Below are 25,701 nucleotides of genomic sequence, written 5' to 3' on the forward strand. Positions count from 1 at the left end.
TCTTTGATACAGTGAGGAACTGTGAAATTATGTCCCTGGGGGAATAGAGAGAAATATAAAATGAAATAAAGTCACACAGTTGTACAAAAAAAAAAAAAAAAGAATTGAAAAACATTCCAACATCTGCGGTTCCAACCTTAGCAGCAGTGGGAAATTATTCCTGGCATGAATCTAGTCACACATTCGTACATAAGGATAAAAACCTTTCCTTATTTCTCCATACCTCTGTCTCTCTCCCTCCCTCTATGTATTCATCTTTGCCTCTGGCATACCGTATTTCGAGCAAAAATAGAGATCAAGAGACTAATTTGGCCATCATCAAAGTGTACAATCTCCCCTAATATTTTGGTGATGCCTTTATAGAAAAAAGAAGAAAACAATTCCCTAAAGCTCATCAGTTAAAATGGAAGCACTGGGACTGTGTATTATACATCCAGATAGTATATATTTTTACTTGTGCTATAAGCTGTAGCGTGTTCTTGCACTATAAACATAACATGAAAGATGAGCAGGTTTCCAAAATGCTTCTAGTGAAAGTAAATAAGCGTGAAGGTGTTGATTGACACTTTGACTGTGAGGTCTTACTGTAGCTAGAAGAACTTTGACTTGATTGACAACTCTAACCTGACACTTGAGTATGTCCCCTGCAGTGACAGAAATGCAGAGGTTTATAGGATATCCAAATGGAGAAGAAAAGCAAAAGGACTTGGAGGGCACTGTATGCTTTTGTATCGGAGCTGTAGGTTCTTATAGGGTTAGTGAAGGAGTAGTATGTTAGATTTTCCTCATTGCATCCTGTGTGCTGCAATGCAGTTTGAGTGTGTTTGCATGTGAGTCGGCTTCCCTGAGGCTCTGCCCTGATCTCTCTCTGTGTGCTCCCATTAAGCTAAGGCCAAAGTGCCCCCCTTCACTTGCTCTCCTTCCTCATCATTGTGATTAGCTTAAGCTTGTCACTTGAGTGTGCTTGTCCTCTCAGGGGGAGCGCTGTTCGTCCCGGAGCAGGTTCAGCCGACCGTGGGGGCTTTGACAACCTAAACAGGGCCGGGCTTGTGTTACAGTCGTACTTTCACCACAACAGCTGGAACCTCTTATGAGCCCTCCTCCTCCTCCTCCTCCTCCTCCTCCTCCTCCATGTCACAGAGCTGACCTGACAATTAGCTCTTTCTCAATATGCCTTCTTGTCTGTTCTTGTGTCCTCCACGACGCATTTGACGTAATATCTAACGGCTGAGGTACGACTCCAAAAAAAGAACGGCAAGGATGGAGGATGGATAAAGATCTCTGAACATGCCAACCTCAAAATATCCAGGATACATCGGATGGTGACTGGGCTGACAAGGACGAATGGGAAGTCCCAATTATCATTGCGAGAATGACACATCACATCCAAACTAGCTGGCACAAATAAACAGCGCTATAGTCTATAGTACAGAGCCAGTTGAAACAGCTGGGGAAATGTACACCTGTGTGTCTTAATTAACGGTGTGATCTCAAGCACACAGTCCACCTTAAACTAGAAAGACGTGGGGTCTGTTCTTGCGTTGTTGTGTAATTCATTCCCCCCAAGATGCCTTGGGAAGAACGTTCTCTACAAGGACACAAGTATCGATTCAGAGTCTTGGTATTGATAATCACCTTGTGTGTGGTTGGATGTGCATGCATTATGTTTGTGTTGTTGAGAGAGAGAAAGAGAGAGGGAGAGAGAGAGAGAGAGAGAGAGAGAGAGAGGACATATGTGCATATATGAATGGACCCACACACTCTCACCCCTGTTCAAATGGCAAGAACGCTCTTCAGATGACCTTTTCTCTCCTTGCCACAAAATGTTAACGACTGAGGAAATCGATGAGCCTGGATCTGTGGGTCACCCTGTTAATGGCAGCAATTATAGCAGCAAATGTTGAGGCTCTGCTTGCACAGACTCATGAACCATTCAGGCTCAGTGGTTTGCTTTGCCTTCCTCTCTTTTCCAAACTACCATTTTGGTTTTAGTGTTATCACTTGCGGGGAAGAGGATGCACGCTAATAAGTGGCGAGTGGCCATCGGATGAAGTGAACATCATTCTGAAATCGTCTGTGAAAAAGGCAACAGTAATGGGATGGATTGTGGTTGAGTCCCTGTGGTAACAGAGGGACAGGCATGTGGTACAATAAGTGTGTGTGGGTTGGACCTTGGGAGGCTGGAGCTGCAAGATGGGCTTTTATGTCTACTTCAGTGAAGCAGGGTAGCCCCTTGGGGCAAGGACACACACACACTCACACACACACACGCACACACACACACACGCATATCGGGTAAAACACTGTACACTTGTTTTTCCAAGCCTTCTGCAGGTGGGTTTTTCCTAGCAGGAACTGTGTGGGCTCATATCCTGCGGCAAAGATCCACAGTAAAACACAGCCAAGTTGTCCGTGAAAACAGGTAGCGAGAAAATCGAAAGGAGGGAACCTTTGTCGACTGGCAGCCCTCCCAGTTGAGCACAGAGCTCCTAGTCATTGAATTGGCAACCCTGTTGTTTTTGAGAAGACAATTTTTGAATGGATGGGAATGAAGTTGTAGCCAAGTTTCGGAAGTGTTGAGAATGACTGTCCATCTGGTCGTCCTCACAAAGTGGTTGTTTACCACAATTCTGTCCAATACAGAACAATGGCACGGTAAGTCACTGTTTATCTCCCTTTTTTTTATTATTCCGCAGTACGACTTTAGTTGCCAAGCTGATGCTATTTTGGTGATATTTTCATTGGGAGCATACTGCGTCCTCTCCCACCCACATCCGAATCTGCTTTAATACCTTGGCTCATCCCTCATCCCTCATCCCTTCCTTTTCTCTTCTCTGCTCCCATGAAACAAATAAAGAGGAATGTAGGACAAAGTCTCTGCAGGCCCTTCTTTAAGGGATGCCCTTGTTCCTGCTCCACTTCTGTTTCTATTTCTCTCCCCTCGCGATCACTCTCTGTCGCACAGACACGCAAACACATACATACAGTTTTTTGCCTAGCCATGTGTTAGAAGCCTCATATGCGACGGCCAGTGCTGGTAACTCTATCATTAGTGTGCGATCAATGACAGCAGTGAAAAAAGAAACAGTGCCTAATGACTAATTAATAGGGTAAGGTGAGAAATATGGCTGAGCAGTGAGACAAGTTGGCAGACTTTGTGGCGATGAAGGGTAGCCTATATAAAGACCTCTCCTTCTTGGGGTGTCTGCAATACCTGTAATACATGCTGTTAAGTCTGCAAGGAAAACCTGAGTCTCCATGTGGATTAGAGTAGGCCATGTAACCATGAGAAGACTTCATAGCTGACACTATTCCCGATTCCTCAGACGTAAAACCCCCAGCTATGGCAATCCAAAATGATTCAACCTCAAAGGTTTGGCAGTTTTCTCAAATCCCTCCCGCTTGAGACCGCATGACGATTCATTCACTTTCAAGGAGATTCCCTCATTTTAACTTGGAGAGTTCTTATCAACATTTGCTCCAAGAAAAGAGAGAAAATTAGGTGTCAACATCACACTCCAAGAAAATGAGTTTCTTTTGATTTTATGGAACGTGACAGCACTGCATTATGATTATGGACTCTCCCTCCTGTCGAGTACAAAAATTAAGCTTTTTAATTGCTTTTGATATCGGCGCTTCAGCTGAGACAGATTCTGACAATGGCCCGTGGCACGCTGCTTTGCTCGCATGAGGTGAAGCTTTACATTAGCGTGACCGTACAGCATGTTAGCCCTAAACTATTCTACTAATGAGAATGAAATTACCCTAGCTGTCGGCCTACCTGGTAAATACAGATACGGTGCATGAAACACTGATTGAATTCTAATGAAGGAAATTACCTAAGAGATGATTAGCTGAGCCACTCGGCAGTTTGAACGTTTTTTGTTTTTGTTGCATCGGTGCACATGGAATGGTCGAACCTCTTGTTTATCAAAATCGCCATGGTAATATGAAGGCTATTTGCCATTGCAGTTGACTGACATCTCACAATGGAAGGGCTATTTTTAGGCCACAGCATGAAAGCAGTATAACAGCCACTCACAAAACATTCATTGAACTAAATAAATCCCAGATCTAACTGAAATTATCTGAGATAGTTTTAAATAATTTGCAGCTTCCTTGTAGCCACAAAGTCAAGTCATATTAACTCTAGCAAATTGTAATCCATTCACTTTTCTAATGATTGTAGCAAAAACTAAAAAAATAACTTTTCCTTATCTTTTTTTATTTTATTTTTTTATTATTATTTTTTTTTTATCTCATTTCCTTGTCTTAAGGATAAAAGCCCAGAGGTAGTGGTCTACTAGAAATTGATCATTAGCATGAATAGACCAATATCATAATAACTGAAACCGTTTAGGCTGTTTTCAAATATGTATTTTCTGTAACTGGCTGAAGCACTCAACAACTGCTGAAAAGTGCAGCTTTCAAATGACATGAATAAACATTAATAGTGTAACACTATGAAAGATATAAATAGTTAAGGATAAATAAATAAACTTTAATAGCTCAAAATATCTTCAAAAGCACTTTTCAAAACAAAGTTCTGTACTGTTCAGAAGCCCTTATTAGGTGTTGAGTCTGAGCTTGTGGTGCACCTTTACTTGCTACTTCTTCATACAATTCTCTATGGTGCTGTTTGAGGTGTTGGTTATGTTGCATCATGCTGTTGCTGACATTTTTTGCTTAGTATGTGAGTTTGTGGTAGTCTGCTCTCCTGAATCCAAAATAATGACCAGTGACTGATACTGAATTCTTTTTTCGGGACCAAATCATCCTCATTCTCTGAACAAAGTTACCAACAACCTCCTCCTCCTCAGTGTCATTCATTTGTTCCAGTTGATGGTTGACGCTGCCCCTCTGGTTTCTGATTGGTTAACAACTGGTCAGGAAGCTTCTGATTGGCCGTTAAGTCAACACTAACTGTGCATGCAAATAGTTCATGGGCATCCTTCAACAGATGCAAATCAGTCGGAGAAGTTTGAGATATTGCACATGCTCAAATCACCATCTTAATTTTAATTTGATTAATCGTGCAGCCCTAGCCTGGACTTGACTTTTAATAGCCATAAATGCACTGACTGCAGGATCTAAACGAAGGACAAATAGAACATAGCAGCTTAGACTTAATTTGCTTGAAAATGTTAATCACTGTGCTGATAAGGATATATGCTTTTTGTGCACACCGGCGAATAACCGCAGCTTTTATCTCTTAATTGTTTTTTGTTCAAAGGACGAAGTGATGTGATGTGTGTAGTTCAGCTATGGCAACACTGTGGCTTCTGCATAGATTAGCCAAGGGACATTTCTCAGTGTAATTTCTGTCTTGCAAAGATGTAGCCCAGTGGACTCTTTTTACATCTTTTAAAGCATTCAGTCTCTGATTTCAGTTTTGTTGCGTTGTTTAGCACATGTAGTGGGGTAGTTATGGTTACCTTTAGAGCTATGAATAGAAGAATCACAGGTCTGCACTCATATATATTAGTTTAATTTAATTTAATTCATCAGTGCTGAAGCCCTGCGTGTTGAAAGGTTTGCTAACAATTATGAGTTATGAGTGCTGACCTGTGATTCTTCTATTGACATAATTGATCTACGCACCACAGACTGTATTGGAGTAATGGTCATGGTATTACATTAATCTACTTTTAGTGCTGTGTCATTTTCACTCAAAAATGCCTCTATAGAGCCTGAATGACGTGTTTGGAGAGAAAGTGCATGGAGAGAGATGTGATTGTGTTGCAGTGCAGCTGATTTACGTTCAGAGGATACTTACTGAGAATAAAAATGTTGTCTAATTTTAGGTTCCCAGGGGAGGTTTTATTTGTCCATTGCCCTTGTAGGTGCTAACTCATTCTTATTTTAGTAATGGTGCCTTGACCTAAATCAGTCATTTACGTATTAACCTGGCCTTCTTTCATCTTGACAGCCTGCTCCCCACTGCCTCCTCACACTTTCATATACTCCTCCCTTGGGGAGACATATGTAAGTCAGACATTCAGTTGGTGTGCTGAGATCAGATTCTGTTTAATGTGCCTCTATTTTTACTGTTTGATAGTGTGTAGATACAAAATGAGACAATTCTGTAACTGCAAGTCACTTTTGAGTTGACTTGAGCAGTGAGACATTTCAGCGACATGGAGTATGACTCAGATTTGGTGCGCTACACTGTGGTAGTGAGCATTAGTCAAGCAGGTAGGAGTGTGTTGTTGTTATTGTTTTCACAGAAGGCAACCTTGCTCTTGCTCCCGGAGCTAGCCAAGGTCATACGCAGGCTAACGGAGGGCTGGCTGCTGCTGACTGAAGGTGTTGGGGGCTATTTTTAGGACATCATCACCATACCCTTTTACCCTTGTGAAAGGGTGAGCTTTACCTCCCTGGTTGCATTTTCCAGAGGCACAATGTCTGGTCAAAGGAGGTTAACGTGAGGAAACATTTTATGTCCTGAAATAGACCTCCATGCTCCGCAGCCTCCCCTCAGGTGATCACTGTTCTCCTGTGTGTGTGTGTGTGCACGTGTGTATGTGTATGTGTATGTGTGTGCGTGTATGTGTATGTGAGTACCAGTTTTGCTAACAAGCAGTAGGGGGTTGGGATGGGGGGGCTTGTGCACCGCAGTCTCTCACTAACTCAAACACAAGATGACCAGAGTTCATCGCAGAGGCTCCTGAATCTCCAGGCAATTTCCATCTGGCCTAGAAGCGGCTCTGTGTGCTATATATATGAGCCTGGAAGAAGACAAATTGTCCTCAATACCTCTGGGAGCCTTGTCCTTCTCTCTTTTCCTCTCTGTCTCTTTTACATCCTCCTCTCTTCCTCTCCCTCTCTCTTCCTGTCACTATTTCCCTCTCTCTTTCCATCTCTCTGTTTCTTTCTCTCTCTCTCGCTCTCTCTCTCTCTCTCTCTCGCTCTCTCTCGCTCTCTCTCTCACTCTCTCTCTCTCTCTTTCTCTCTCTCTCTCTCTCTCTGTCAGGCAGGACGGTGTAACCCCAGGCCATGCCCAGGCTTAAGGAGTAATAAGAACCGAGTTGGGCAGATCTATTTTCTGCTGGGCACTGGCAGCATGTGGCCAGGGGATCCCATGTGATTGCGGAGTGTGAAGTGACATTGAAACCAGGGATCAGGCTTTTGTCTTCATATGCTCTTTCTGTGGGCAACACACACACACACACACACACACACACACACACACACACACACACACACGTACTCACACTCTACACTGGCATTCACAAATCTGCATAGAACACATATTCACACACATACATGCACTCCAATGCTATATCTCTCTATTTTAGATGTCAGGAGCACCGTCTCATTTTTTGCTTTGGTGGAACTATGAATCTGCTTAAACAATGCTAATGTTAACAGAGACAGGATAGCTCACTATTTTGTTTTCCGTGTATAGCTGTTGAGTCAGGACTCTACTGTATACATTACATCTATTTCCATCTATTTTGCAATGCTTTTCTCTCTATATATGGAGTTATGTTTAGGGATGCACAGCCTAGACAAAATATTATATAGCATTTATCTTGGCAGATGTCAGTCCTAACTTTTCACTCCACATTACCTTTTGATGAACTCATATGCTATAATGTTTCTTGGCTTGAGGGATATGGACCTGCCTGATGCTTCTCATTAGTTTAGTCACATGTGTTATAAAAAAAACTAATATTTGAAAAATGGCCACATTGAAGGCTTTGCAACGTAGATATTGTGTTCTCCCAATGTAAAATCAAGAATAATTCAATATATCGCTCAGCCCCTGTTGCGTGTCGCCATGCACTTCCAGTGTTATTGAGAATCCTGTGGGTCACATGACCATTAGATCAGCGGTTATTCAGAATTAGGGCAGAGCTGGGCCCAGGGGGAAACGTCACAGTGACCACTACACCAAATGGTGTCTCCAGTGTGCTTGCACCATCTGTGTGTGTGTGTGTGTGTGTGTGTGAGAAGTCTGTATTTTGCATCACAGTGTCAAAGGTCTATGATGGCCTGCTAAGACTGTGGATCCAGATCTGGGTTTTTTTTGGGGGGGGGGGGGGGCAGATGAGCTTCAGTCTGGAGATGGGCAGAGGGCTTCAGCCTCTCTCAACCCTCGACTGAAAGCAATAGACATTTAATCAGCCGAGGGCTATTGTGTATTTATAGGCTGTGTGTATGATTCATGGCAGGTTTGTTTTAATACACTTGTTTGGTTTGATGCATACAGAATCGTATGGAGATACTAGTGGTGAGTAAATAATAGAGTACTCAGGCCAGATCAATGTTAACTCCTTGGAGGGGTCAGAAGCAAATTAACCTCTGTCCGAAGTCTGATGGCACTTTATGAGAAAATCCCTTTTAACCAAATGAAATCATTCAGCGGCTTTTTTAAAACCCTTGCCACATAAACTCGACTCATTCTAATCATCCTGGACTCGGGCCAGGGTTTTACATCGTCTTAAAGATCACATCTCTCCTCGGGACATGCCCAAGATAGACCACACACTCATAAATTCAAACACAGATCATCCTCTTGGAGCAATGCATTCTCCCATTGAATTTTCTCTGGCATGTCTGTGGGGTTGCCCATACAGTCATCAACTATAATGGATCCTCATGTGTTAAGATGTTTTATGTTAATTGGAAGATGATTAAGCATCGCTTCTCTACCTCTGGAGGTTTTCATTAACTCTATTCTGTATCTCACGCTGTGCCCCTACAGGCTCCATGCGTATACACTTCAATGTTTGATTTGAACATATGGGACATATCACTGTTGACTCTTTTAATAGTCTAGTGCGCATTCCCCAGCCTGTCTATACATTCCCATAGGTAGCCTATATCCAGCCCCGCCATAATGCATATTCATTTGATGTTCATCCTACAGCAAGGTTGGCCTCATTACTCATGAGCAAATTGCAATAGGAGCATGACCAAGTGAAGAATGGGGTGGCACACTGCCTGTTATTGCTTTGTTGAGAGCATCCGCTTGGTAATGGTTAATATCATCACAAGGTAAACATCAAGATAGATTATATGACAAACCAGTTGGATCATGGCTCATTCATCATCATCTGCCTTTTTTTAAGGAGCACCATGGTAGCTATTGCACTTTGTTAATTGGACAGAGCCGTGCAGTCTCCCTGTGTGAGTGGAGCCTCGGTCATGTGTGGGAATATCTGTGGGAATATTTGTGCTTGACAGATGCTGAATGATTTATGCACACTGGGTGTACTGTCACATCAAGCCAACTGTTCTTACCGACCGCATTCAGTTCATTTCCTGCTGTTATGTATGAAATGTCTCTCCTGTATGAGTTCATATAGTGTATAACCTTGGCATATAATTTTTCTTCTCCCCCCCCCCCCCCCCCCCCACAGTCCTATAGAATCCTGCCAGAACTTCTACAAAGATTTCACGTTACAGATCGATATGGCCTTCAACGTCTTCTTCCTTCTATACTTCGGTCTGCGGGTAAGGCTTCACACACACACACACACACACACACACACACACACACACACACACACACGCACACACACACACAGCCATGCAGGCACACATCTTTGGACATACATGAAAATAATTTTCTCACTGATGCCCCACGTACAGTGTGCAATTTGATCCCACTGTCTTGAATTTTTGAATTTTCTTCATATGAGGAAAAGTTTCAACTTTAAAAGGCAAAAATTGGGATTTAACATTTTTGCAAGACCACCAACAATCTGTATACACAAACACACACACACACAATCCCATAAAAATACTCCCACATGCAGCATGTGTTTAGTTTAGACAGACACTGTTGTAATAATGTTGCTAGCATGGCTGTCATGCCACAGCAGCATTCCAGTGGTGCAAATGCAAGCCTGATATCCTGAATGAATGAATAAATAAACTCATAAGCTGCTTACACCATCCACCATACGCATGACTCAGCAAGTGGGGCGCAGCCTTTGTCGCTCTATATGTCAGCGGTGCCAAGGGAAGGCACAGCATGTTCTCTGAATGGTGGGATGTGGTGATTCTTGAATAAATTTGCATGTCATTTTGAGTGTCACCCCTGTTTCTTCTGACAGTTTATAGCAGCCAACGATAAGCTGTGGTTCTGGCTGGAGGTCAACTCAGTGGTCGACTTCTTCACTGTTCCTCCTGTGTTCGTCTCTGTCTACTTAAACAGAAGCTGGCTCGGTAAGTCTGTATATCTCTTTCAGCTGTCTCTTTCCATCCGTCTTTGACACTCTCCCTCTCTTAAATCCCTTCTCTCTGCCTCACTGTCTGGCCTAGGTTATCTCTGCCTCCCCTCTTTCTCGCCATTTTGTCATATTTTTTTCCTCACTTTCCCCCATCCTACCCCTCCTCTCCTTTATCCATCTCTTGTTTTTTTGCCCTCTATCTTCTAGTCACCCACACTCTCCCCTCCCTTCCTCAATTGCCCTCTCTTTCCCTCTGCCTCTCAGTCCCCCCTCTGTCTCCCCATTACTGGGAGTGTGTCTCAGAGGCCCTCTTGCCCGGGGCTGCAGTCAACTTTCCCTCATCATTGAAAGTGACAGGGCTGGGTTCCTCTGTTGTTTCAGGGAACACAGACACAGCAGAGTGGATGGGCTAATGGGAGTGAGAGTGACTCAGAATCAGGCTCTGGCTCTGTGTATTTGCACACGCGTGTGTGTGTGTGTTTGCGTGCTTCAGAGTCATTGATAATTGCCGTGGTGAGGCATTGCACCTGGAATACCTCACAGCAGTGCATAACTGCCATCTAATGGGCTCATTCACACTCGCACACAAAAAAACGGACAGGCAAAGGCATGTGTTCTGTACACACACACATACACACACACACACACACACACACACACACTTGCAGGAGCAGACCGGAAAACACCTTGACCTGTATTGCGTAACGACCTACTTTTCTCGTTTGGAGTGTAGTGGCCTAAATTACACTGCAGTAAAAGAGTGAGAATAATCTTCCTTATAGCGCTATTCTTTTGTGGGTGCACTGCTACAGTACTTTCAACCTCTACACAGTTCTACATATTGCTTTCATGCTTTATCTCAGAAGCTCATGTAAATGCTTATCCAGCATTTATCTGAACATGACACCGGCACAGCAGGAATGTTCAGTCAGGATACTAACTGGGCTATAATAAAGTAGATGGAGGTGAGGCTGTGTTCATAGAACTGTAAAAAACTAAAATAATTTACAATTAATTAAAATAATTTTAAAGTACAGGGTGATTGACTAGCCGCAGAGTGTGAATTGAGTTGAGGCCTATAAAGCTCAGCTCTGACAGCACCATCTGCTTGCCCTGCAAAAGGACTCTTGCATCATACAGGCTATACACATGATCTGAACTGCTGATAGAGACATACTGACTCACAGATTCAGTGCTCTGGAAGTGTCTGCATTTTATCCAGCAATATATGTTCTTGTTTTTACAGTCCTACTGGAATCACAGAATCTGTGTAGCGATATGAAATTTTAACGAACTCTGAAGATTTGATCTCTGAGGTGATGTGGGTTTCTTACGAAGCTCACTGTGGCCCATGAATTTCACAAGCTAAGAAGTGTAATGAATTAGATATGGCTAGGCCAAGTTATCTGGTATCTGGTATTCATGATGTGAAGTGTCCTCATCTCATCCCCGGAAAACCCTTGGTGCTCGGGCCTCGGATGATGAAAGACAGTGAAATGGTGGTCTGTCTGCTAAATGACATTCTGCAATGAATAATTAGCTTTGCTCATTAAACATCAGGAGTCTGGGGTTGAGGTAGACAGTGATGTGCCCACTGCAGAGATGCCTTTTATGAACACTACAGTCCCATTTTGGGATGTAGTTTATAAACAGCCGCCGTGAAGGGTGAATTTATTGTTGTTGAGCGATGTCCTAGATTCCTCTGCCATGAATATGCATTTATTTATTTGATTACAATTCTTTTGAAAAGGGAAGAATCTGTGGAGAGGGAACAATGCTCTTTTTGCGAGGGTGACTTATCAAGTGAAATTTCCTTCAAACGTCAGAGTGTGTTTATTTTTGCGGCGTTGAGCACAGATAAACACATTGAAATATAGTAACAGCACTTACATGTGTGTTTACTGGTGGATCGCTTGCTATGTCCACGTGCTTAAGGCTGCGTAAAAGTGTTGCAAAGGCTCAGTTATAAAATTAACAGTGTGTGGATCTGCAGGAGGATATGGTGTACCCTAACGGAGTGGTTACAGCGTCCGGAATACTAATGGGGTGCCGCAAGTGCCTGTTAATATTCAGGCTCTGAGGAGGTAGGAAGGGAATTATTATTAGCAGCTTATGAACACAAGGGCTCATTGGAAATTATGACATACCATATCCTGACAGGAAAATGAGCATGACTCATCACTAGAAGAGTCTAGAAAAATGACAAAAAATGTATGGTGACTTTGTCTTGGTCTGGTTTCAGAAGGTAACCTTTTGACATTAAGCTCCTGCTTCATTGGTTGATGTACAAATGACATCCTTCCCTAAAGACCAATACCCCCCATTCATCTTCATTCACTTTCATTGCGAAGCTTGACAGTGGCATAATGGTTCTCCTAATAATCAATAGACTGATCCATAATTGGTGCTACTTTCATTTAGTTAAGTGTATACTGTCCCTTACAGGCTTTCTTAGAAGAAACCAGGGTGGTTGTTAAGAATGTATATTGTGCTCTTCATTCCCTACGGATTAGTTCATCTTCTCTCTGTTAACTGCTGGGTAATGCATACCTCAGCCAACGTAATACATCATAATTAGAGTAGCTCTCATTTCACTCTCTCAGCTGTGGCCCTGCATGAGAAGACTCCGTTGGAGATCCAGTGCAGGTATACTCAGATAATAAAAAGAGCACTAAAAGGGGTTCGGCCCTGCGCTCCGGTAGTCTAGTCGCCCACTCTTCGCCCAAGGAGGAGTATGCTGTATGCATTTCCAGTTATGTTCTCTCTGCTTCTGCAAATTGGACATTGATTAAGAGGGGGAGAAAGATGTGTGGCTAATGGAAAAGGGCATGCAGAGTTCTTCCCTGGAAAAAGGAATTAATCTCCTTTAACTACTTGAAGTGAGCATCCCAAGAGAGTCCTGGCAGTGTTGGATTAGCATATGGCTGTTTGAAAGATGCTAGCAGCTTCTGTGGCCACTGAGCCCCAGCTCTCACACCCAACCAATTAACTCCAGGCTGTCCCTCTCAACCGTGAAACAGAGGGAACTGCCTTGTTGGATTGAAATATGTTAGAAATAAAATACTCTGCCTTTTCGTGTAAAGTAGCTCCATAAGCTTACCTGAAGAGAATTTTATCTTCAACCTTTATTCCTTCAGTGTTTCATTTGATTGATGTAACTGGGTATAGTTTTGCAGTAGGCGGTATTACGTGGCAGCAACCTAAATGTTGGGAATGTAAAGGTGCATTGGATGTGAGGATGTAAGCCCTCGGGTGTAGCTTTGATTTTAAACTGCCACTGCCCCCTAGTGGTACATTAGAGTAGTGTTTGTTGATCTTCTCGTGCTTTGCTGCTGAAAGAGGCTTACGGTAGCTGACATGGACATGGGTGCATCTGCTTTATATGGCCGTTCACTGTCTGGCAGGAAGCCTCCATGTCTACATTCAGGGGAAGGAAACTAATTTGTGGGCGGTTTAAGCCTCTTTGCTGCAGCTGGACCCCTCACGTGTCATTGCTCTGAACGTTTACATTATTGTACATCTGAACATGCACATGATGTCCATGATGAATTATGGGAATTGCAATGCATTGCTGGTTCTAAGTCTATACATATCTTAATATGTGTATATAGGCTATGCATTATGCATGTCCTGTACAACTCAGTGTTCTGTAGCTGTGTGTTCTATAGCTGTGTGTGTGTGTGTAGCATGTAGTGTAGTGTAGCATAGTGTAATCTAATCCCGGCTAGGCTGACTGTCAGTATTATCCCAGCTGAACCATCCTAGACTGATTGATAAAAGGTCCCAGTGGTCTGCAGTGCCAGAACATGTGACATCGGGCCTGCTCCGGCCCTGCAGAGCCTCAATGAAATAACCATGGCACAGAGCAGAAAAACTCTCTGAATGAGCATCTGGCTAGCGGACACGTGTGTGCGATGTTTGTGTGTACAAGAGGCTTTGGCATGTGTGGGAAGGAGATTTTCTCATACATGGCACACGTGTTGATGGGGCCAGATATTCATTGAGAGTTTTTCCTGGCATCTATGTTGTTTTCAGTCCAGCTTCCTCCCTCCCGATTCCCCTATTCCCCAGCACACACACACACACACACACACACACAAGCATGCATAAGCACGAACACAAACACAGATGCCTCGTACTCATTGAGAATTATGCAGTCCCCAGTGGCCTCCATCGCTGCAGTGTGTGTATGAGCAGAATGTCTAATATTTGTGCTACAATGTCGAATGCCAAAATTACAATTCTGCATACAACGTCGCAGACTAGTTGCTGTTGTTACTATTCAGACTGTTTAAAAAGGACAAACCCATCACAATTAGCCACGACCATCCACCACAACAACAGCAGTCATCATTATTGTGAAATACAATTATGCGACTCAGTATACTTACTGTACATACTATTTTTAGTACTGTTGTCATGGCATTACACACCTTGAGTATTTCTCTTATGTGCAGACAAACAGGTTTGACGTCAATCCTTACTCTTCTCAGCCACAGTTCAATAATATGGTGTAAAGTACTTTGTACTAATAGATAGTGTACTTATACTTCATAATGTCATGACTACAATGCATTAGTGTTCTACCTGAAATATTTGGACTGGAATTTGTTGGTTTACCATGGAGAATGAATTCTTAATGTGACAGTGTTTTAAACATTTAATGTGTCCCTCAACTGACTGAACTGAAAGTGAATTTGAATTGACCCCAACTCTGAATTGTGCAATAGCTTTTGATCATCAGCTCAGTTTATCAGAGTTGTTTGACATCTCCCCCTGGCAACAGGACACTTGTTATTAAGTCAGGATTATTGTTTTTGTTCAACGTTATTCTCATTTTATTTTCATCTCTGCTAAATCCCGAGAATATCCCCAGGACTCAGGTTTTTTAGACAATGCCTTACCTTTCAAAACAGCTGTGTGTTGTTGTCTTGGAGGGGAGAAAGCATCAGAAGAGTTAATGTACTGCACTGAATGGGACAAGAGAGGGGTAAATCTGTTTGGGGTTGTGGAGATTAAAGGCAGAGTAACAATAATGAAAAAAAAAACCCCACCTACATTGCAGCTAACATTTTGCTCACAGAGACACAGTTGCTCCTGGCGACTGACATGATAAGACAAACAGTACAATTCCAGCTGTCTGTCAGTCGCCTCTTCTGTCTGCGTCAGTGATCATCAATTTTAGGGATAACGGATATTTAGAAGAATAAGTTTGTTTTCAACTCTATTGATCTCAGTGGGGGTAACATAGACCTTGTTTTGTTTGCAGTATCGGGAAGCTTTGCTTTTCATACAAAAGAAGAATTGTTTTTTCCCTTGTCGTTTTAAAGGAATTATCTCTTCTCTTTATATTTTCTGGAACTTTTGGGATACTAAATCTTATGGATTACAGTAGTTTATTCCCATCTTGACTAGAAGAGAAAAGAATTCAAAATTTTTTAGTCTAAAACCATGATTCCTCCAAAGCTGCTAGTATATCGGCGTCCGCGCAGCGATGCTAATAATTTGGAGAACCTCAGAGAGACATGGAGGCGTAAGAAGTCCTGCGGTGATCTTTTTCAAAATGGGTACAGGGTGAGGCAGAGCCATCATGGCCACCATGCGCAGGAGGAAAAGGAAAGACAGACGGGACCTTACCAGTCTGTCTGGTCCTGTGTGCATGTCTTCTCCAACTGGGGTAAGGGCTCTAGTTTAAGCGCAGAGTCTAGTATCATCTGGGATGGTGTGTTCGCTGTTCACAATGCAGCAGTGCGTCAGTCTGGAGATCTCTTAAGAACAGTAATTACCTGGTTAATCCAGATCTTTAACCTGTTCATCATTTCATAATTAGAGGCGGGGTAATGATGGGGTTTTGATAGTGAAAGATATTTGGTGACAGGAAGATGTCTACTTTTATGTATTTGCAGGTAATATTGTAGACGGCTCATACCGCAGAGCTTTTTAAGAAGAATTCATGTCACTTCTCATCATACATGCACAAGTGCACATACACACACAGCACACACAGCACACACACACACACACACACACACACACACACACACACACACACACACTCCATGGGATCAGGGGTGTTATGTAAAAAGACAATGAGGCAGGTGTTGTATTGTTCTATAATCCCTAAGCGAGCTGCTTTTGGAACCAGACTGAGGCGCATGTAATGTAGGCCACGTACTTTTCCTCCTAACTAGTTTGAATACCTAAAAATAAGTCTAAGACTCCATCTAGCATGAAGTGTCTAGTTTTTCTGTATCCTGTCTTCGTGTATCTTACAAAGGAAATTCTGCACTGTAATAAAGACTGTACTCTGGTGGTATGATAATCTTTTAATTGAGTACTGTGGAAAAGCGTGTGTGCCATTTCATTTGATTGATTTGCTCATTATGTATACATGTTTCCTGCATTCAGTTCTCACCACAGCCTTTCTTTACTGTCGTCACTCTTTATATTTCTCTCTTAATACATTCTGCTGTCACAGTAAAGATATTTTAGAATGTACATGAATTATGGATGAATGCATGAATATGAATATAATACGAGATTAACATCAGAAGCTTTGTCTGCACTCACTAGTGTCAGTATACATAATCTCTCCCTCTCTCTCTCTCTGTGTCTCTCTCTCTCTCGCTCTCTTTTTCCTTACAGGTTTAAGATTCCTGAGAGCACTGAGACTGATACAGTTCTCAGAAATCTTACAGTTTTTGAATATCTTAAAAACAAGGTAAGAATCGTGCTTTAATTAATCATTCACAACAAATTCAACCCCTAACAGCTTCACTGTTACAACCACCCCAGCATGTCTGACAGAGAGGCTCAGGTCTGGTTTGATCTCTGTCCAGAAACTGCAGGAACAATTCATTTTACACTCACTTCCGTGTGGTACATGGCATTTCTAGAAATTATGGTACTAGTTACTGAAGTTACTATGAAATGAAATGCCCAATGATGTGATTACTATATGATTGTTACACCTTACAAATTAAAGCACCAAGCAGTATTAGCACTCTATAAATTAAAGTATTGAATCTTTCTAATGCAGTGTATTACTGAGTCTCTTCTCCATCCTGTAATAATAACAACATGTGGGTCAGGACAGGAGTTGCCTTAGAGAAACGTACAGTACATCAATCTGCTCTGTGGTTTATCCATGATGCAAGTGGCCCTACAGGACACAGAGACATAGAAAGGCATAACTGAGTTAGAATGAAAACCTGAATGAAAGCAGAGGACATATTAACATAGCACAGGAGGCTACAATAGAGAAGGCAATGAGGTTTGGACAGCGCCATTCCTTTACCTATCATGACATAATGTACATCCTTGGAGTTTGAATTTAAGCATTCCACCCCAAGCTGTATCTCATTGATCTTTATGTTCATTTTTGTCATGCTTATTGTATATTTTTCCCCCTTTTTTATTTATCGACCTGCCTAACCTCCATTTAAATCCCACCTCAACCTTCCTGGCTGTAAGGTTTATTGTGAGCCAGGTCAGAGTGGGCGCTGCTGTAACTTAGCTGAGCTCACCAAAGCTCACCAGTCACAGTTTCTTCTTGTTCTTCCTATCTGGATGCCTTTGAAAGTTTTATGGTTCTTATTCTACCCAGCAATTCCATCAAGCTGGTGAACCTGTGTTCCATCTTCATAAGCACATGGCTTACAGCTGCCGGATTCATACATTTGGTAAGTGGACAAATGTGAGGGCCAGTGGGGTCTAGGGGTTAATGATCCGGTATACACCTGGTCCCAACACAACTGCAAAACCGTAGGAAACACAGAAGCAGGGAACCCTAAGGGCCTCATCAATGAATAGTCCAATTTCACTATTAGTTTGTTTATGAGTTAGACGATGAAAGAAAGGATATTGTGATGAGATGTTTCACTCTCCACAAGTGATGCAGTAGTAAATTAAAGGTAGGTAAACTATGACTTTCTGTGATGCATACAGTGAATTTTGGTCATAAAGATTTATGTCAGACTAAAAAAAAAAACTATATCAAATAAAAAGGTGTGAGTTTAGGTGGGTTTACTTTCCACTAAATCCTCACTCTCCCCACTCTCAACTTCTCAGCGCTAAACAGTTAAGTATCACTCTGCTAAATCAAACATTTCATATAGCTGAGGTTCTTAAGATATGCATCTCTGGCCATATTATGTACAGTATTTTAGGGGTATTTTTTAAGGAACATCTTGTGTTCCTTAAAAAATATCCTACAATCGTTTTCCTTAGCTGTTGTTTTGGGCCCAGACTTTATAGGGTGTTTCCATGTGATGGTGAAGAGATTGGGACATTTGGTAATTATATAAACACAGATCAATGTGTTTATATACAGTGGTGGAAAGTAACTAAGTACATTTACTCAAGTACTGTACTTAAGTACAATTCTGAGATACTTGTACTTTACTTGAGTATTTCCATTTGATGCTACTTTATACTTCCACTCCACTACATTTCAGAGGGAAATATTGTACTTTCTACTCCACTACATTTATTTGACAGCTTTAGTTACTTTTCAGATGGAGATTTGACACAATGGATAATATAGCAAGCTTTTAAAATACAACACATTGTTAAAGATTAAACCAGTGGTTTCCAACCTTTTTGGCTTTTGACGTCTTACAAAAAGCAGTGTGTAGTTGGGGTCACATTTCAGATGTCTATGAGTTGTTAACAGCTCCACCAAATAGTGATTTTTCCCTCTAAACTTCTCACATGGTTTCATTTCAATAAATGTTCAAATGATCCAATATTTCAGCAAAAGTCCAAAAACTGAAACAGATTTGTGTATCAGAACTTTGTTTTTTCTTCTTTCCTCTCCCATTAATCATCTCACGACCCCTCAGATTTATCTGGTGATCCTTTGGAGGGGCCCGACCCCTAGGTTGGGAACCACTGGACTAAACTAGCTAACTGTATATAAAGTAGTTCAAACTAGCTCCACCTCCAGCAGCTACAACAGTAACATGCTGCTTACACACTGATGCTTCAGTATTAATAATCTAATGATGTCATATATAATAAAATATCAGTCAGAGGGACCAAACCACTACTTTTACTTTAATACTTTAACTACATTTTGCTGCTAATACTTATGTACTTTTACTTAAGTAGGATTTTTCATGCAGGACTTTTACTTGTAATGGAGTATGGAGTGTTTAAAGGGACATACAGTATATTGTATGTCAGTAGCTCTACATAACAAAGCGGTACAGCATTAGAATGCAGGAGGACTGTTTCGCCACTAGATGGTAGCCTAAGCTCAATATATCTACAAACTGTTTTTTGTCATATTTGAATGAATGCATGAGCACTTGTGGCTGGATTTAATCAAACCTGCTACCTTTTTTTTTTTATGGAAAACTCTGTTGGCGGTTATGGTCTTGTTGTGGTCATGTCTAATTGTCCTATCAAATCTTACCCCCCCGTTGTAGGTGGAAAACTCAGGGGATCCTTGGGAAAACTTCCAAAATTCCCAATCGCTTTCCTATTGGGAATGTGTCTACTTGCTGATGGTGACTATGTCCACAGTGGGCTACGGGGATGTCTATGCAAAAACCACCCTAGGGCGGCTGTTTATGGTCTTCTTCATCCTCGGTGGTTTGGTAAAATCAAGCTTTTTTCCCCCTTTTACTCCCCCTCATCTCCTCCTAAAACCTGCCTGTCCCCATCAATATACCGCATAAAACTGTTGAAATTATAGACAAATCATGAATGATAAATTATTTTGAATGTTTAGGTGTTAAGACACTTATGTATATTGTATAGAACTATTTTTGAAATGTTAGAACTATATTGCCCGTACCAGTAAATGTTTTTTTAGTGTTAATCCATCTAGTGTAGGTGCATCCTTATGTTTAGCCTGCTGTCTCTTGTCTACTGTAGTTATTATGTGCCCCTTTGTCCCCAACCCTGGTGTGTCTTTCCTGTGTTTGTTATAAGAGTAGAGCATAAGGCATTGTCTGATAATGTTGTTACTGTTCTCTTAAAGCAGTTGCGGTTTCAGGACACCCTTCCTCTCGTGTCTCCTCCCACAATTCCAACAAACACAGGGGCAGGGAGATGAGGCTTAGGCCAGCCTGACTGTTACCATAGCAACAGCAGCCTCCCACTCATCCCTCTCACCTTCCTCTTATCTAGTGTCCTATTGGGCTACCACCACTGTAGTACCTTACACACCAGCATACATGCAAGCAGGCATGCATGTACGTGGAGACACACACACACACACACACACACACACACACACACACACACACACACATACTGGTGACCCATTAGAACCTTCCCCATCTTTCTCCTTTCACCAAAAACGAAAGATCCAGCCAAAACACGGTTACTGTATTCTGTAGTTGGACAGCTAACAGTATGCACCTCCTGTTACTGATGGCCTGCAGTTGTGTGGATGTGGACTGCATTATGGCCATGGTGATAGGTTGCTTTTTTCCCTCAGTGGTGAGAGGTCTGGAAGTCTTTAGGCCAGTAACTCAGGCTGCTTCCTATCAGCGGCAGTGGCAGAGTAATGACTCCAGGCTGGAGATATTTTAAAGCCAGGGATCACATCAAACTCACGTCATCACACATTATTGCTGGAAATGCATAGGTGCACTTTTCCAGGGGTGCTTTGAGTGTGTTTTCTTAGATGCAAGAGCACCCCATTGCTAGTTGGTCAGATGTAACCTAAACGATGACCTTTTGTTAGAATAACAGGCTGTGAACCATTGCAAAATGCATCCAGCTCATTTTCCAGCCCAACAAATGAGTCTTAATGTGTTTTGCAGCTGTGGACCATCAGGTGGGCCTATTCAAATCAACCTGCCAGATCATCTGTGTTTGTTGGACAAAACATGGCACATAGGTTTTTTTTTCTCCCTCAACTTTTCCGCTGTTCAGAAGGTTTTGGGTGCTACCACAGGCTGACTATTCATCAGCTGTGACAAAATTCTTGCCCACCGACCAACTGTCTTTCTTTAAAACCGTTACCTTTAAAAACTGGGGCTATTTTTTCCTTATTGGTGATTCTCTGCTAGAAAACGTTACTTTAATTAAGAAAAATTCTATCTCTCTCTGTTTGTTCTCATTTTTGTGAAGTCTTGCACAGTCTCGAAGGACTACATGAGAGAGTTTTTTGACTTAATTTACATAACAAAGTAATACTTTTCTCCCCTCAGAAATCTGGATTTAAGCGCCAGTTTCCCCGCCACCCACTCTGCGGCGTGGTCTCGTTTTTAGTCTCTTCTTCTGTCTTCTATCTTCTCCTTAGGCCATGTTTGCCAGCTACGTCCCTGAAATCATAGAGTTAATAGGAAACCGCAAGAAATATGGTGGTTCCTATAGTGCGGTTAATGGGAGAAAGTAAGTATTCCAGATGGTTCTGCTGTTTTTCTGTGTGCGGTAGAACCCTCTCTGCATGCCCTTTTCTTTTTTCTGTTCCATGCATGTAGGCCATGTTTGCTCGCTACGTGCCAGAAATTGCTGCTCTCATCCTTAATCGGAAGAAATACGGAGGGAGTTATAACTCAACACGAGGCAGAAAGTAAGTTGAAATCCAGACAAGGTGTGGTTGTGTGACTCAAGTGCACCCCCGTCAAGTTTATAGTTATTGGGGGTTAGTTTACCTGACTGTTTAGAACAGTAAAGTTACATTATAATGTCAAGTCACACTGCGTGACTGGAGACCTTGGCCATTAGGACACACATGTCCATGCCCCTTTACTCTCTCTCTCTCTCTCTCTCTCTCTCTTTCTCTCTCTCTCTCTCTCTCTCTCCCTCTCACTGCCTCTCCCTCTATCCCTCTCTTCTTTCTCTCTTTGTCTGCCTTTTTCTCTCTCTCTTTCTTTCACTCTCTCTCTCTGTCCTTCACTCTGTGCTTACCTGAAGTCATTTGTGTGCCGTTCATTTTCTTCCTTTATCCCCCTTGAAACATCCTGTGTTGCGCTTTAATTTAATTTGGAAACTAGAGCTTTCATGACTACTACACTATAGACTTGCAATATTAACCTGTGGTGCTTCTATGTAATGTACATGTGCAAAATGTGTTGTCCCATTTCTTTATGTGCTTTAATCTATTCAGATCCAGTCCCTCATTAATACACTCTTGACTATAGGGATGAATTAGGATCATAATCTGTCGAAATGAAACAAAATAGTCATGAAACCCCTACTATCTGCTTTAAAAGGATTTTTTACAAGAAACTAGAAAGACCTAAACATCTGCAAGTGCATTATTATTGGTGGTCTTTTTAAGTATCATCAATCTCAATGACCATTGCAGGATACGATTTCTTTTCTTGTTTCATTTTGCTTGAGTTGGTTTTGCATGTCTTACGAAATTACTTTTCTTTATCTGCATCATTTCTGGCATGTTCTCTCTGACCTGCAATCTTCTGGCTTTTTCATTGATCGTCGATTCGATGAAAAAGCCACCTTCCTGCTGTCTGTCACCGCTCGCCCATCGCATCATCACTGTGACATGGCTCTGACCGCTCGCATCATCAATGCTCGACATGACTCTGGCCCTGATCTTCAGTCAGCTCTCACACCCTGAATGCTGGATGCCTCGCTCCCATTGGAGGCTCTCAATTGCTTTTGGCTTGCTTTGCCTGCTTGGTTCTCGGTGCCCGTCTGGTTCTCGTGTTTTGTGTGGCGGTAGATTTTGTCTCCGGAGGCTGTCGTTCTATATGTATATGTGTGACTGGCCTCTCACCGAAGAGGCTCCGGTGCATTGTGAAGTGTGTGTGGCATTGCTGTCATTTTACTGTTTGTACAAGATAACCACAGTACTTACTGTATAGTACTGTTCCCTTCCTCTTGTGGCTCAAACCTAACTGATATTCAGCACACAGACCTATCTTTCTCCAAGTGTGTCCAGTGTAGGAAAGTTAGACTTACTTTTCCTTTTTTCTTTTTCTCTTTCCCTCTCATTCTCTCCTCTGGTCTCTATTACTATGCTGTCTTTTCTCTCTCATTCCGCCTCTCTATTCCCATCTTCTCCCCATCTTTTTCACAGCCACTTCCCTATTCAGGGGGGCACATTCTAGGGAGACAGCGGTAGAACGAGGCATTAGAAACTAGCCTTTGTTTGATAATGTTTGCCTGTCATTGAGACAAGATTGATGAGATGTTATGTTTGGCCAGTGACCCCAGCCTGGTCTCACAGATGGGTGTTGAGAGAAGGCCTTGTCAAAACCGAGGACTAGTTTCTCTCACACACTTTATTTTCTCCCTCCACACGCCCCTTCCATCTCCCTTTCTGGCCAGGCATACAGTACATACATATGGTAACAATCAGGAGATACCCACCAAACACACAGGCTTCGACTGGCACCAGGCTCTTCACATAATCATTTAGATATGTATGTGTTTGGCGTGTATATGTATAGAACCTGACACATACACAAAACACGTTTGTCATGTGGCTTTATGATTGCCATCGGGGTTCAGTGCATTATCATTTTAGTAGATGTCAGCACAAAAAAAGTTTGTGTCATGGAAATGAGATTAAGAGATTACAAGTATTCGACTGATTACAGCGCTCACAAACAATGAGGTCATGATACATTATGATCTATTTTAAATTTAACCCTTGTTTCATGTCTGTGCCTGGGTGCTGTCATTTGAAATTGGCCTTGAGGGTTATTTGGGAGTGAGAGGCATTCTATTGGATCCATACTGAAGCTCTGTTTCATGGTAGTGTTGCATACGGGGCTCTGTGCAGTGTAGCATGCACCCGTCAGCCCAGTGACAGAGCTCAGACTGTATATGCTGATATAATAATGACAAGTGTTGCGTTGTGTTGGCGCCCACTGCACTCGGGGCTCTGTGGTTTCCATTATGGCTCTGTGGTTTCCATTAGTCCCAACTTCAACAGAGGGGCTGGCACGGAAACTGGCTTCAACCCTGGCTGAACCCTGACATACACCTTTGAATATCTACTGTAAGGGCTAGCAGCTTGAGGCGTGGAGACCCAGAGACTCCCACACTATCAGGCATGAACTCACACACGCACACACACACACACACACACACATGCACACACACACACAAGCACACATTTACATAATGGTAAACCATACGCCTGGTTCAGTTGCTAGGAAGTCTGCATAGTACTGTACAGCCAAGAAAGTATACAGTATATGTATTATTTATTGGGAGCACACACTGAATTCTTTTTGACTACAGAAAGCCTTGCTGATCCCCGACATTCATTGTGGGAGATGGTAATTACACCAATTGTTGGTGCCTAAAGATGTGGATACAAAATCACAGACAGGTAACGCCAAAATAAAAGTAACTTGTATGATTTGCAGTATTTTGAAGTTGACTCTCCCAGTAAGTTTTATCACTAACCTAAGGATTAGAGCAGTACCATGACCTCTGTTGCTGATGTTTGAGCTCTCTGTTTGTTCATTTTATGTGTGTATTCGATGCACCCCCAATGACATCCTGGGATGTTCCTTGACTGCATGCTTTTTGTGCACGCTCTATGATGTCCCCTTTTTGTTCTGCATTTTAACGTGATGCTATGCAACACCTGTTTTGATTCCTGGGTTGGTGTGTATGGTTTTCTCATAAAATCTGTGCCCTTGCAGTACTATTTTTTTTTTCCAGTTGATTTTTGAGTAATGTGTCTGGTTTGGGGTTTACTGTACACTGAGGTTATCCAAAGGGGAGGTATTCTGTTCATGAAGCAATTATAAATGGTTGAATTATCTACCATATCCTCTTTAAGTGCTTTATTAGCCAACAATCTCTGAGATGATACAATGTTCAAGCTGATGCCACTCTTGGCACACAGAAAGAGGAAATAATCAGCAGAACCGGGCCAACTTTAATGACGTCAATTAAGTGAAGCATAATATCTTAACAATAGTTCCCCCTTGAACATAGACTTAATTAGTGTCTTTCAAATCAGGGACATAAACATAGTTTTATTAAAGAGGAAGAAAAATTGTCAGTGGCATCGTTTTACTTTGCTGATAAATCATCCACTTGGAGTCAGAGATGTCTGCATTTGTGAGTGTGTGTGTGTGTGTCTGTGTGCGTGTGTGTGTGTCTGTATACATGTGTTTATGTCTTCAACTATGTGCTTAAGTGTGTGCTTGCGTACGCACAATTCATAACCTAATGCTGAACCCAAACAAACCACATACTACGCCACACAAATCCCTGTATTCACTGTACCCTTGGAGGAGGGCATCTGGACACTGGGAATAGGAAAACATGACTGATGTTTTTCGTCTCCTGAAATGAGAGACATCTTCTGCCAAGTACTGCTGGCTGCCCACAGAGATCTCAGCTCATCAGCTTGTAAGACCACACGGCCCCTTGCTCAACTCTGGCCAACCATACAATCATGGCTGCTCGTTAGATTCTCTTAAAGGACAGAGGCGACATCTGCGAAGACCATTATGTCCTGCAGCATCCAGGCACTGCCATACCCAGAATATGTCTGTCCCGTCACCTTGCCAAGTCCACTTCAGCTCAGCCCTACCCAGTCCATCTGGTACAGGATAGTAGA

General features: G+C 42.3%; 1 protein-coding gene across 3 annotated transcripts in view; it reads left to right on the forward strand.

Annotated features, from left to right (window-relative positions):
• kcnma1a (potassium large conductance calcium-activated channel, subfamily M, alpha member 1a) overlaps nucleotides 1-25,701 on the forward strand; it is a 138,950-nt gene that overhangs the window by 67,411 nt on the left and 45,838 nt on the right. For all 3 annotated transcript variants that reach the window (XM_071514998.1, XM_071514999.1, XM_071515000.1), the window contains exons 4-9: nucleotides 9,369-9,462; nucleotides 10,068-10,179; nucleotides 16,830-16,905; nucleotides 17,791-17,866; nucleotides 19,616-19,786; nucleotides 21,445-21,536. In XM_071514998.1, the coding sequence (XP_071371099.1) occupies nucleotides 9,369-9,462; nucleotides 10,068-10,179; nucleotides 16,830-16,905; nucleotides 17,791-17,866; nucleotides 19,616-19,786; nucleotides 21,445-21,536 (621 nt within the window). The remainder of the gene's footprint in view (nucleotides 1-9,368; nucleotides 9,463-10,067; nucleotides 10,180-16,829; nucleotides 16,906-17,790; nucleotides 17,867-19,615; nucleotides 19,787-21,444; nucleotides 21,537-25,701) is intronic.

Source organism: Centroberyx affinis, unplaced genomic scaffold (genome assembly GCF_046629955.1).
Source record: "Centroberyx affinis isolate AG114_WGS23_722 - 3 ecotype Tasmania unplaced genomic scaffold, CSIRO-AGI_Caff_v1 ptg000292l_1, whole genome shotgun sequence".
NCBI lineage: Eukaryota > Metazoa > Chordata > Actinopteri > Beryciformes > Berycidae > Centroberyx > Centroberyx affinis.